Source organism: Haliotis asinina, chromosome 16 (assembly GCF_037392515.1).
Source record: "Haliotis asinina isolate JCU_RB_2024 chromosome 16, JCU_Hal_asi_v2, whole genome shotgun sequence".
Classification (NCBI taxonomy): Eukaryota; Metazoa; Mollusca; class Gastropoda; order Lepetellida; family Haliotidae; genus Haliotis; species Haliotis asinina.
In genome coordinates this window covers 37,949,125-37,963,737 of record NC_090295.1, presented here as the reverse complement: position 1 = coordinate 37,963,737, position 14,613 = coordinate 37,949,125, and the positions used below count along the sequence as shown (strand labels likewise).

At 39.7% G+C, this 14,613-nt stretch overlaps 1 protein-coding gene across 2 annotated transcripts in view; it reads left to right on the top strand.

The window, feature by feature from the left end:
• Positions 1 to 14,613, top strand: part of LOC137268411 (nephrocystin-4-like) — a 55,144-nt gene that overhangs the window by 8,982 nt on the left and 31,549 nt on the right. For both annotated transcript variants that reach the window (XM_067802979.1, XM_067802978.1), the window contains exon 2: positions 11,961 to 12,104. In XM_067802979.1, the coding sequence (XP_067659080.1) occupies positions 11,961 to 12,104 (144 nt within the window). The remainder of the gene's footprint in view (positions 1 to 11,960; positions 12,105 to 14,613) is intronic.

Sequence of the window (14,613 nt, the reverse complement as noted above, 5' to 3'; positions counted from 1 at the left end):
GTAGTGGGGTTTCAATAAACTGAAATAATTGGAGATTGGTAACAGTTATGAAACGACCAAGGAATCAAACATATTTTCTGACCAAGGAATCAAACATATTTTCTGATAAATGAACACAAACAATCTTTGAACACTTGTTTGTATCAAGAGCATTCTTCTTGAGGTTGTATTTGTCTGTGTCATTGAATTGACATCAGTAAGAGATATTGCCAAAAAGTTGTTACTGAGAAATGATTTTGCATGCACAGGCATCGTCCAAGTTTCTAACCTTTGCAAAAATTATCTTATCAAGAAATGAATTTATACATGTGCATAATTATTTTGTATGAACCCTCACCTTCAAGCAGAAGTAAATTTGGTTGAAGGTGGTGCTGACTTTAACTGATCACAAGCCCTATCACATTCCTTGGTGCCACCTCTGACCCATGAAGGTCCGGGGTAGAATAGGCCTTTAGTAACCCTTGCTTGCCATAAAAGGCGGTTATAATGCTTTTCGTAAGATGCGACTAATGGGATTGGGTTGTCAGACTCGCTGACTTGGTTGACACATGTCATCGGTTCGGCGCAGATTGATGCTCATGTTGTTGATCACTGGATTGTCTGGACCAGACTTGATTATTTACAAGCTGCTGCCATAGGCTGGAACATTGCTGAGTGCGATGTAAAACTAAACTCACTCACTCACATCATGCCACCTCAAATACCTCTGTTTAACTGCATAGCTTTTATAGTTATACATCAAATCCTTATGAAGCATTACCTTGGGCACATCAGTGATATCTTTTGATCCTGGCAGTAAGTTTGACAAGTCCGCAAATCACATTGATCCTGATGCATTAAAGGGGAATATGAGAGAATTTCAATGATTTGCTGTGTAGAAGATGAAGTTATCAAAAACATATACCTGAAGTTTCAAGTACAAATTATGAATATTTACGTCTTAATCGCGAAAACAGTTTCTGTAATCTCAGCTTCGGCCATTATGCATATTCCACTGGGAATCACATGATCTTTCTGCTTGTTACATCTAATGTGACTAGCTTCCAAAGACCAAGCACTCCAGTAATGCAAGTCGTGTTGTTTCTGTTGTTTTAGCAAATGGTACGATAGTTTTTTCAGTTGCCTGGAATGCATGGAATCATCGAACAATGAAAAGAGCCACCATTTCATTCGTTTTCCAAGTATAAAGACAGATTTAGGCAAGAGAAATGTTCCGAGTCAGGAGCCCTTACTTTCAACACCAGTTGACATCGGAATGCTGTCATCAGTCACACTACATTAAAGTACAATGAAAACATCTCTGTGTGTTTGAACTGTATTACCATCATTTATGTAATTCATCTGTGTAAACAGATTGATTAGTACTTCATGAATAAAGTTTATTTATCACAGTTTGGCACCTTAACAATGTAACTGAACCGATAAAACCGATTATTCGACAGTTGTTTATATGACGAACTTAGAAAAATGTTATTCAAAGATAACCCTCTTATATAAACATTTCTAATGCATTTATCTTGTAAAAGAGGTTATTCTTGACTTCACAATTTGCGGTAGCACGTTGTGTCATCTCAGTGACAAAGCTTGTTATATATGTTAGACATCAATTCCCAAGTTGAAACAAAACTGAACTCTTTAAGTCTGAATCTAAAAGAATTTTATGTGAAACCAATGAAGGAAATATTATACAATTACCAATTAAGTGGTATACAAAACGATACAAATACAACTATACAACAACAATACAAGATAGATTGGACATTCAAGACAGTGGCAATATAAACAGTTATTCAGCCACTGTCCTAGCACAGAAATCTGGTGCTTTTCCTTTTCAAGTATCCAAACATTTGAATGTAGTTTTCACTTGACCATTTCACCATGTTCGTAGATAAAACAATCAGAATGATTCATTTTAAAAAATTTAAGTCAATCAAAGCAACATCTTAGAAAATAAAAAAATTACAATGTGTCTTTTGTGCTTTGATTATTGAACATTTTCACATGGTCTGCTGACGATCAATCTGATTTTTTCTAACAATGTAGTATCATGGATAGAAATGAAAAAGTTCATTGATATCCATGTCCAATGGCGGTCACCATCATGCATAACTATCAGTAAGCTATTGTCCTTGTACTTGACTGGAATTTGTTGAATGTTTGATCTCGGCAGAGATAATAAGACAGCAATTGTAAATCAGCCTTACAGTCATGCAAAGATTGGTTTATTCAAGCAGAATAGCTCTGACCTCAGTACAGATTTTAGTTGATTGTAACTGAGGTTTTTCTGTTCATTATGCATCCTGATATTCGGGTATGATTGTCATTGTTACCTGTCTTTGGGAATAATTGTGAAAGAAAGATTCTGAGAGCAGCCAAAACGTGTGGGTTTTTGTTGTTGATTTGAAAACCTAGTTAAAGAGCTAGTTTGAACTTGCCTTTTCAATTTGTTGTAAGTTTCATGTGGCTATTTTGATTGAGCTGCTCTTCAAAACACTCACCTGATACTGAACGCAAGACTCCAAGATAGATACAGTCTCTCTGACACCGGAGCTCGAACGTTTACACCTGTGGCTTGACAAACCTCAGTGTTGGCGTGACCTAAGTTTTCTGTGGGAGAAGTTATAGTCCAGCAGGTCTCTTGTGTTAATGTTTCATGTGAAGTCGACATGATTACCTGTCCAGGCATATCAAAGCTGCATTCATATTGATCAGTTGAAACTTTCTGCCACTGTTAATGAAAGTATAAATGTCAGTCCCTAAAGGTATTCCGCCCACTCTTTGAGACAGATTTTCAGTTGTACAGTACTGTTAATTATTTATGGTTATAAATATTGAGGTATGCTGTGTGTGTTTGCTAAGCAGTATATAACTAGTAATAATCGTAAACATGATGACCTGAAGATAAGGGCTTTATGAGGACTGAGGCACAGACCACTGTGTTTCTATGTGGAGACTTAATCTGCAGCCACCGTGCGAAACCTCTCGTCTGCTCATTGATCATGTTGACATGCATCATTGATTTTTAATCTTGCCAAGTTCTCGTGAATAGCGCAGTCGCTCAGGTGATGTGTTATAACATTGTTCACTTGCGGATGATAGATGTATTGGAATGGCGTGAAATTGTGCATGCAGTTCTATCTGTGCCCAGGAGTTGGGTAGTTCTGTTTGTGCCCAGGAGTTGGGCAGTTCTGTCTGTGCCCAGGAGTTGAGCAGTTCTGTTTGTGCCCAGGAGTTGAGCAGTTCTGTCTGTGCCCAGGAGTTGAGCAGTTCTCTATGAAGATGTGTGTGTTCTTCACTGTCATGTGTTCTTATCCTGGATTTGTTCATCACCATGGTGTATGTTTGGTTATCAAGATATGTGTTCTGCACCAGAAGATGTTCCATTACATGTTCTGTTACCAATATATGTTCTTTACCATGGCATATGTTCTGTTTGAAAGATATATGTTCTAAGTCAGAATACCTTCTGATATGGAGATGTGTGTTTTGTTACCTGAAGATGTGTTCTTATGATGGTATATGTTCTGTTAGCAAGATATGTGTTCTTAGAATGTGATCTGTTACAGAGGTGTGTGTCCTTTACCGTGGTATGTGTTCTGTTAGCAAAATATGTGTTCTTAGTCAAAATGCTTTTTATTACGAAGATGTGTGTTCTGTTACCAAGATGTGCTCTTTACCATTTGTTCTGAGGGATGTATTCTTTAGTCAGATGTGTTCTTTTACCAAGACATGTGTTCCTTAACAGAACATATCTATTTTGTTCTGAAAACTGTGATTCGTGTACTTGAAACAGAGCTGAATTTATGCTTTCCTGCTGGTTTGTGAAGGCAACACATCAATGTGTCAGGGCTGTGCATCAATGTGTGTTGGCAATACATCAGTGTGCATGGGCAATACATCAATGTGTCTGGGCTATGCGCCTTATTCTGTGTTGGCAATACATCAATGTAGGGAGGGGGCAATACTGAGATGTTTTAGGCAATACATCAATGCGTGTGGGCAGTACAAGGATATTTGTCAGTAGTACATCGATGTCTGTGGGCAATATATCAGTGTTTGTTGGCAATACATCAGTGTGTGCTGGCAATACAGCGATGCGTGTGGGCACAAAGCGACATCAATGTTTGTGGGCAATACAGAAATGTTTGTGGGCAATACGTCAATATGTGTGTGTCACAGGCCCTCGTGTCATTGCAGTGATGAAAGATTTTTTTTTAAAAAAAATATGAAAATTTTGATATGAACCCCAGCTTGAAACACTGCACAGTACACTTCAGTGTACCCAACCCGCCCTGCTTTGCTGATCGCTGCACTACTATTCATATGCTGTTGATGAAAATTTCATCCAAAGATAATCATGGGTGATTGGTCTATCGATCACCACTCGTGATCCATGCTGTCCTAATATCAGACCACCTCTTCTTTCATTTCAGCAATATTTGTCAGATTTTTCTTATTGACACTTTCCTTCATTATATAAAGCTCCCAAACATTTTCTATTGGCTTTAGACCAGGGTTATAGCATGACCAATTTAATAACGTCATATTTTGGGTGCAAAACCAGGTCTTTAAATGCTTTGAACAATGTTTTGGGTTGTTATCCTGCTGGAAAATCAAAATAATTTTCATAGAATAGTGAGCAAATGGAAGTAAATGTCCCTTGAAAATATCTGTGTACTGCTCACTGTTCATATTCTGTCTAAATCTTACACAGAGGGGTGCTGTTAAAATTTGGACTGTACTTTGGGCACTGATATAAAGGTTTTTCAGTTTGTTTGGACCAGAATTTCAGTGTATTAGGAAACAGCCTCACAGAACTTTCATCTGAAAAAATCACATTGTCCCAGTTAAAATTTCTATGTTGGATGCACCAGTTCAACCTTCGCTCCTTTTGTTCAGGTTTCATGACAGTGATGGAATTGCTCGACTTTTCTACCAACCCATTGCATGCAGCTCAGTTCTAATTGTCTCTTTGCAGACAGCCACAGTCCCTCAATCAATGATATTCAGCCTTAAGTTTTCTAAATGCCTTCGTTTTTTGTTTAGAAGCAAGAATACCCTGCCGGCTCCTGTCACCAGTAGTCACTTTTCTGGTTCTACCTGTGCCTCCCTGGTGCTCAATGCCATATCCATATGCAATATTTTTTAAAAACGATAAACAGTGGACAAGATGCCTGTTCTACTTGAAATCACTTTAGCTGATCTGATGATGTGATCTAAAATCAACTTCCTCTTTTCTAAATCATCCATACTGAGGTTCAATGAAAATGTCGTCTGCTAGCAAGTAAACAAAAGGGGATAACTCTTTACAAACTAATGAAGAAGGATTATCAGAGTTGTCTCTCTTGAAACCAAGCACTTGATAACTGGTCAGGGTTTTTTACACTAGAAATCCAATTAAACATGCTCATAAAATTCTCAATAATTTCTGGTCATGCTGTATATATATGTAAGGCAATACTGAGAGGTGTGGAAGTAATATATACTGGGGTGTTTGTGGTGAAGAAATGTGGTATATGCAATGTCAGAATGACAAGGCTAAGTTATGTTTTTCACATCAGGTTAAGTGTGTCTAACTACGTTGGATTTCTTTGATGCCTGAACAGAATTCACTAAGTGAATCCCAGAGAGAAAGTAAAATCTGTTTAACTTTTTAAAAGTTCAATCAGCATGATCACACTGTGATGTTGTCCATTGTTGGTTAGCTATTATGGGTGCAATAGCAGTCAAGTACTATGAATAATAGAAAGGTTTGATGATTGAAATATTCCAGCTTCCTCCAGTGCAGCATATTAGTTTCTGAACAATGATGTCTTTGTGTTCCGCCAGATCCTCTACTTCTGTAGCTATGATACTATTTATGTTTTATTGACCGAGCTCCATGGCAGTGTTATCACAGTGAGGATTAGGTTCATGCATAACTGGAATTATCAGGCTCAGCGTTGCTAATACTGACATGATGATCATTGTATGATGGCCCATTGTATGATGACCTATTGTATGATGATTCTTCTATGATGATCCTTGTATGATAGCCCAGTATATGATGATCATTTTATGACAATCTTTGTATGATCTCCATGACATTCCAATTTGTATTCACCAATTTGATTCTGGGCCACATTCAAGGCCAGACAGTGGCACTTCTAAGAAAACCATAAACTTAAACTCAGATATGCATCTCTTAGACTCCTCATGAATCATTGAATGAGAACCATTTTCAGATTTGATCTCACATGCCTTACTTTGGTACTGCGAGTCATTTTGAAATTTGACCATCATATCTCAGCATAACATTTTTTGTGATTGCGAGCAGTACTTGTCAGATAGTTCCATCGGACCATTACTATAAGCTGTGACAGTGACCTGAATTAGTGCATCAGATTATTGTTACTATATGTTCTTTGAACTTTGTGAACCAAATAACACAATACTGGATTCTACTAATTCTGATGAAGTATTAGTCTGAGATATAATACTTCTCATAGCATAAAAATTGATTAAAGTTATTTGTAGGTTTGTTGTAACTGAATCACTGGGAGTTTAGGAGGGAAGTTTGCATCACTGGTTGCTATTTTCTGATTAGTTTACAAGAAAATACACTGTCTCTGAATATAAAACAATGCCTAGCTGAACTGGAGATAATATTCAAATGGAAAATATATATCTTGTGATGTATCACAAATTTCAAATTCTTTTCAACCAGATTTGTTAACAAATGTGTTTGTTCATTTACAAATATGCTTATTGGATATGATATATGTAGAAATTCTTGTAGACGTTCTTGTTTATCCATACCAAACAGTATGAAGAAGGAAATGGTTGATCAAGTGATCTGTACTTCCTGTCTCCTCAAGGCAACATATACCTGGCGAACTATTCTCGAAACATTCATAACCCTACAAATTCTTTAGCCCATTCTTAACACATTGGCTACGATCAAAGTTACGAATTCTTAAGGCTACGAACGTTTCAAGAATAAGGGCACTGGTTATACTAATGTAAATACAACTTCTTCTTTAATCATGGACAAGGTGTGAAATGTATTTTGCCACATGGATGTAATGGCTCCGTAAGTTGTTTACAACCCGCCATTTCATATTGCGATATGTGCATAGGACATCAGGGCTCGATTTTGTGCTTTGTTACTTGCACTGGTGCAACCCAATATTACAAAGTGCAACCTAGTTAATAGTCTCACTTGCACCAGGTGCAAGTAAATTTTTGAGTGGGTAAACTTCAGAATAAAACATCTAAATAATTCAAAAAAATATTTCTTTCATTACATATTGGTATGAAAGCCGTGCTACTGGAATCTGGATGGTGCAACTAGGTTTTTATCCTAACTTGCACTTGACATCTCTCGAATCGAGCCCTGGACATGGTGCAGAGTGATTCCTGGTGATTTTATCCGCAATCTTCATGTGTTGAGTAATTACTGACATCTGCCTGTCCACAGTGGCAGTGTGTGTGGTGAACAGTGCAAGCATTCAGACTGCCAGCATTGACATAGCCAGATCCAGAGGGTGACTGTGCAGGGGTGAACACAGTTTTTTTAATTTTTTTTCTTATTGTGTCCTTTGAAACTATCGAGAAAATGGGTGAAAATGAGCTGTGCATCACTCTCACTCACTCACTCACTCACTCACTCACTCACTCACACACACATTTATGAACTACACACCCCTCCTTTCTCAAAAAGCCGTATCCTCTCAATGTCATGTCAGACCACACAAGCTTAAAAGTATTTAAGTGTCTGTGTTGCAGTGAATACCTGGCATATAGTTATGGGCGTGCCTTCCTTGTTTGCGATTTCACTGGAAATATCTGCCAATCATCATCAAATTTGTCTCCATCAGCTGTGACTGTTGCTGCTATCTTTCAGTTATTGATATTTATTACTGTGCTCTTGTTACCATAGTAACTGATTAAGGTCAACTATCGAACAGTACCTATTGAACACATGGGTATGTTGAGCGTGATTCCAGCTTAAATGAGAACCAGAGGTTTTCTTTTGACCATTTTATGTGGAGGTGACAATTCCCCAGCTTGTTTTGAATGGTGAACAATACAGCATTTGTTGTCTATGAAGATAGAGTTCTGTGTGTGGTTCCCTTAACCAAGAGAGTAAACTGTACTTACAAACCTTCAGTGATATCATTACATTGTTTATATTGGACCTTTGTTTGTTGATAAACCTTGAACGTTAGCAAGACCCTGAAGTCCTGAATGTTTGATTCTAACTGAATGTGTAGGTCGTGCCTCCATATGGTGAAGGATCAAGCTATGGAAGTTTCTCATGTTTGCAACTTCATAAACCTCCAGTGACATCACTATTGTCTCGCCAGGTTCACATGTACCAAGTAAACCTGGCAATTTCTCAGTATATTCAACAAGATTTACTGTGGATTTTCTACATAATTGCCTGCATCCCAGGGATTTTCTGAGGAATAGCCCATGACATGGAATTATTTCGTATTTTTCCTTATCCTGACTCATGCTTATATATTTATCAGCAGCAGCTTAACTCCTCCTTCTAAGAATCTAGTTGAGGACAGATCCATCTGATTCTGAGTCAGAATATGGAAAAGTATGTAATTGTCTGAATAAAATTGATATTTATGCTTATCCTGACTCACAACATCAAGCCCTCCCAACACGAGGGCTCGACTTAGAGCATGTTGGATCTCACTGAAGATTCTCGTGTCAGGCTTACAAGTCAGAGAGAGTGACATTAGCATCGTTGGTCATGTAACTGATATGGGTAGGAAAGTCAAAGGGCCAGGCTATTAACTCGTGGGAGATTTGATTGTACGTCTGCGTCAAAGAAGGGAACTAAAATCAAGGGATTTCAAGTGTTCCACTATCTTTGTATAGAGGGAGGAGAGAAGCTTAATAGGCTTGAGTCAGAATAAGTGTATAATATCAGTTTTATTCAGAAAATGACATGTTTTGTAGATTGATATGACTTTTCTTGCTATCACTGAAATTGAATATGATCATAAACTATCACATTATTGAAAACTTCAAATATATATAGTGGCAATGCCTGGTTTTGATCCTGCAACCATTTGCTTAGTAGTTTGGCAGTATTATCTACTTGGCTATGACTGGTCTCTGTTAAAAAATCAGCTTGGCAATATGAGTCACATGACCACCTCAGTGGATGGTTTGTACAGGCAGTGCACATGCAGGACATGGGTGGCACATTCTGAGCATCTCAGTTCAGATTTCAAATTCCAAATATCAAAATTATATCAAAACAATAATCTTCTGCCAATTGATCAGTTGGAGCAAAAACCCCTCCTCGGTTTAGTTTGAAAAAGTAAGCCCTTTGTCTCAAGAAATCAGGTCAGACCTACCCAATTTCCATCTGCTACAGGCTTACCTTTTTATGCAAAATCTCGGGGGTCAGTTTTTATCCTTTACATACAACCATGTACCAAGTACAGCGTGGCAGGTTCAGGTATTGGTCTCGGTCTGGGGTGAGGTACCACCTCCTGTGACCCCCACTACAAAATAGAAGAGCTATTGGTCTCGGTCTGGGGTGAGGTACCACCTCCTGTGACCCCTACTACAACATAGCAGAGCTATTGGTCTCTGTCTAGGGTGAGGTACCACCTCCTGTGACCCCCACTTCAACATGGCAGAGCTATTGGACTCGGTCTGGGGTGAGGTAACCACCTCCTGTGACCCCTACTTGAACATGGCAGAGCTATTGGGCTCGGTGTGGGGTGAGGTACCACCTTCTGTGACCCCCAATACAACATAGCAGAGCTATTGGTGTCCTTCTGGGGTGAGGTACCATCTCCTGTGACCCCCACTACAACATGGCAAAGCTATTGGTCTCTCTCAGGGGTGAGGTAACCATGTCCTGTGACCCCCACTACAACATAGCAGAGGTGTCGGTCTCCTTCTGGGATGAGATAACCATGTCCTGTGACCCCCATTACAACATGGCAGAGGTATCAGTCTCCCTCTAGGGTAAACTAACCACCTTCTGTGACCCCTACGATGACATGGCAGAGGTATCGGTCTCCCTCTAGGGTGAGGTGACCACCTTCTGTGACCCCTATGATGACATGGCAGAGGTATCCTTCTCCCCCTGGGGTGAGGTGACCACCTTCTGTAACCCCTACAGTGACCTGGCATAAGTATTGGTCTCCCTCTAGGGTGAGGTGACCACCTTCTGTAACCCCTACAGTGACCTGGCAGAGGTATTGGTCTCCCCTGGGGTGAGGTGACCACCTTCTGTGACCCCTACGATGACATGGCAGAGGTATCTGTTTCCCTCTAAGGTGAGGTGACCACCTTCTGTGACCCCCTACGATGACCTGGCAGAGGTATTGGTCTCCCTCTAGGGTGAGGTGACCACATTCTGTGACCCTTATGATGACAAGGCAGAGGTAGCCTTCTTCCCCTGGGGTGAGGTAACCAACGTACAGAACCCACGTATCTGGATCTCTGTGGGTACAAGATCCTCTTCCTTTATCTCAAATACAGCAACAGTACCAAATATTGGCAAGGTATAGGAGCTTCTAGTGTTTTCCTATCAAGTAAATACTGAAAACTACTCAGGCAGGTTATCATCTGACTTGCCTTATGAACAAATTCTTTAAGCTGTTCCATGAACTTTCACTTTTGAGAACACAGCCTGGATGTTTCTGCGACTAATTAGGTTATTCAAGTTAAGATCTTGTTTTGGATTGGGAGTTTTGCCTTTACAGTATCAAAAGTAACTGAATCCCTTGCCATTTTTTCAGCTCAGGTGGATTTTCTACTACTTATCAACTTGTCATGCTTGTTTGTGGTGGTATTGGGATCCTGTTTTGGATGATGATGATGATGATGATGATGATGATGATCATGATGATGATGATGATCCCTAGTTACAATGTTGTGATGATGGGATATATATCTTGTATTGTCTAGCTACAATGTTTTTTATGGTGGGAAATATCTTGTATTGACTAGCTACAATGTTTTGATACTCGGATAGCTATCTTGCATTCTCTAGCTACAATGTTTTGATGGTGGAATATATCTTGTATTGACTAGATCCATTTGTACAATGTTTTGATGGCAAAATATCTTGTATTGACTAGATACAATGTTTCGATGGTCGGATATATCTTGTATTGACTAGATACAATGTTTTGATGGTGGGATATATCTTGTATTGACTAGATACAATGTTTCGATGGTGGGATATATCTTGTATTGACTAGACACAATGTTTCGATGGCGGGATATATCTTGTATTGACTAGATACAATGTTTCAATGGTGGGATATATCTTGTATTGACTAGATACAATGTTTTGATGGTAAAATATCTCCTTTTGTGACCAGTTACAATGATGCAATGGTGAGGTGATCTCTCTGCCAGAGTAAACCATGTCAGCTAAAGGTGACAAGGACACCAGAACTTTACACTTCAAGGATGAGAGCAACAGGGATAGAATCAACCCGACTAAATCCACTGAAACCAGTAAAGGGGATATACTTTACTCTGACACAAAACGTTTGAGTAGGTTGTTGTCATGGCGCTGTGTTCTGTCCCATCCAAGACCTGTCACTGGTGAGGCGAAGTTTGGTGACTTAGTTCCATTCTGTCTTAACCTGAAGAAGGTTGATGGAATTGTGAGCCCAACGACGGCTACATTGGTAAGTGGGTCTGGCAACAACTGTCTTAAGTTAAGATCTTGGATATATCAGGACTATAATGGGTCTTAATGTTAAGAGGCAGGAGTTCCTCAGCACTTCACTTTAAAGAGCTAAGTTTTGCTGCCACAAGCAAGGTTATTTATTCCCTACTCATGACTTATGATTCTCATGGCTTGAAGAGGAGGGTCTTGATGCCAGTATTTTACTGTTCACTTTTAACACTATAAAAAAAAAATAATGAAGAAAGATGGTGTGATTCTGTCAGTGTTGTCTCATTGTTTGTTTTTGTTGCAGCTTGTGAACACCCGGGCAGAGTACCAGCTGTCTGTCAGCCTCTACGATGTGGCGTTCCGGCAGTTCTGTGGCCGACAGTGGTTGGGACCGACGATGGCAGGGAGAGGGGGAGCCACCAGTCTACCCAAGTTACAATATAACCAGGTACTCAGTCTGCCCAAGTTTTAATATAACCAGGTACCCAGTGTGCGCAGTTTCTAAATAAACAGCACACTGGTCTGCCCAAGTTACAATAAAACCAAGTCATTGATCTGCCCAAGTTTCAATATAACCAGGTCATTGGTCTGCCCAAATTTCAGTGTAAAAAGGTGATTGGTCTGCAATACAGTGCGTTTAAGAATTGCATTTCAGTTTGTGTGTTTGCATTGACAAATGATCAATGTCTAAGCATTGTTGAAACTCTCTTTGACATCGTTCATTTTTCAGTGCAAACACACAAATTCAATTCTTGTAATTTAATACTTTGACATTTACACGTAGGTTTTTTACCTACTTTTACACGATCATTGTTTACAGTGATGTGTGTTTATACTTGTAAAATGTAGTGAAGCCATTTTGTTCAAGTCTGTGTTGCACCGATGTTTCTATACTTGACTATTGTTTTCAACATGTATCGCAACCTCTGAGGAAATAATTCTCACAGTATTTTTCCTTGAAATGTAACAACAAATTTGTCGCAAGATTTGAAACTGCTTTAATAAGTATAACATCAATAAAATTATCAAACATAAACAGCCATCAATAACAATATCATTTTAACAAACTGTCATTGTACTCTACACTATCGCAGATTTGTTTGACTGTGTACCTGTGTACTCGTAATAATACTCTGGTGGATTTCAAAGTTGTGTGATATGGCGAATAGGAAGTAGATCTTGGTAGTTGTATTTTATATATTTGTGTAGTGTTCCCCCTAGGCACATGTAGGAGGGCGCAGTGCCCTGCCCTTTTTATTTTGAACCCTGCCCTTCTCGCCTCAATTGCAGTCGTTTACTATGACTAGTGTGTATTTTCCAGATTTGAAATGCTTTTTTTCAAATTCTAACCTTAAAATACAAACTGAGAAGAGTAAAAACGAATTGCCAAATTTAGGGTGACTTCGGACAGGCTGGGTCATGAAAGTGGCATCAACACTTGCAGCAAGGTCATTGGGGTTCCTTGAAACCAACGCAGAAATTAGAAAATTAGGTTGCACTGGTGGACACTTCTGGTCAGACATGTTGTCAGGCAGATGTTTTAAAACTGATCATTTTTTTGTCATTTGAAATGCATCTATTTTATAAACGAATACTGGCTTCATTCCTGTGGCCAGATAAGTACAAGTAAGTGATATGTTGATATTGAAAGGAATAAGAAAACCAATAGTTTTTATTTTGTTTATGTCAGTCTGGACAGAGAGTATCACATGACCCAGATCACCTCAATAACAATTTGAAGAGTTCAAAAGAAATGAACCTTGAATTCTTTTTCAGAAGAAGTCCTCCTTGGGGTACATATATAGCATTAAAATGCCTACAACAGTTGTAACAATATTGAATAAATATTTTACAAAACAAAAAACTCGTTTTTGTCTTGTGAGACCACCCCTACAGGGACCCTTAACAGCCAAGAGCAGGTAACTCTCGCTCATACCTCACTTTTCTTGCTGTCGTCATAGAGGACAGTCGTCCATTCAGCAGCTCTCATATTTAGAGGAAGCTTACGAGTTCGAAGAGAAAAATGAGTGAGAAAGCTACAAAAACCGTATGTATGGTTCCTTTTTAACACACAGGCGCTATTAGGAATTCATATTTCACTCTTTTTCATTCATGAAATGTTGTAACTTTGTGTGGTGGCCGTGGTCTTCAGCCATGTGGCTGACAAGATGGCGGTCGGCACGTACCTGGTGGTTGTTTTTTCCTGCCTAATTTTAGGTGTGGTTGTTAATACAAACAGGATATTTGGATGTTTTTACCCCTCTTTTCGATGGTAAAAAAGATGCTATTGTATGTTTTCATAAATAGCTTCAATATTTAACAGTTAAACATCGCCAGTCCGTAGTATTGTTTCTGTTAAATACTCATGTGTTAGTTGGATTGGCGGGCCTTGCTATTAGTCATAGTGCGGTTCTGTTTTTTCCAGTTCAAGGGGTGTGCTACTTGTAACGCAAAACTTCCCCCACGGGATAGGCTTCTTGTTTGCCTTCGTTGCCTGGCGGAAGAGGCTCACGACGAGCAAGGATGCACAATCTGTCAAGAGTTTTCCCCTAGAGCTAAAAAATCTAGACATGCGGACTTGATCTTTTATTGATCCTTGATCCTTCCATGGGACTCCCCAGCCACGCCTCTGGCGTAGGTGTGGGGATTTCCCTAGGGGGTGTGCAGGAACCGACTTCAGCGTCGGTTGCCAGCTACTCCGAGGTTGCCAGTGTCGGTAATGTGGGTTCCATACCTACGTTGGGATTGTTGCCGGCGATCCGCCACCCGGACTCGGTCTCGGGCGTCGGGTCCATAGCTTCAGGCCGCTCGGCTCTGCTCGGGCCTCTATCTCTTACGGATGTTCCCTCGACCGATCCCCCGGAGCTATTCTTAGATGAAAGATCTGAGGTGTCGCTCATGGGGGGTCGTGCCGAGGAGATCATGGAGGAGGGGGAGGACCGGGGTGGGCCGAGCGA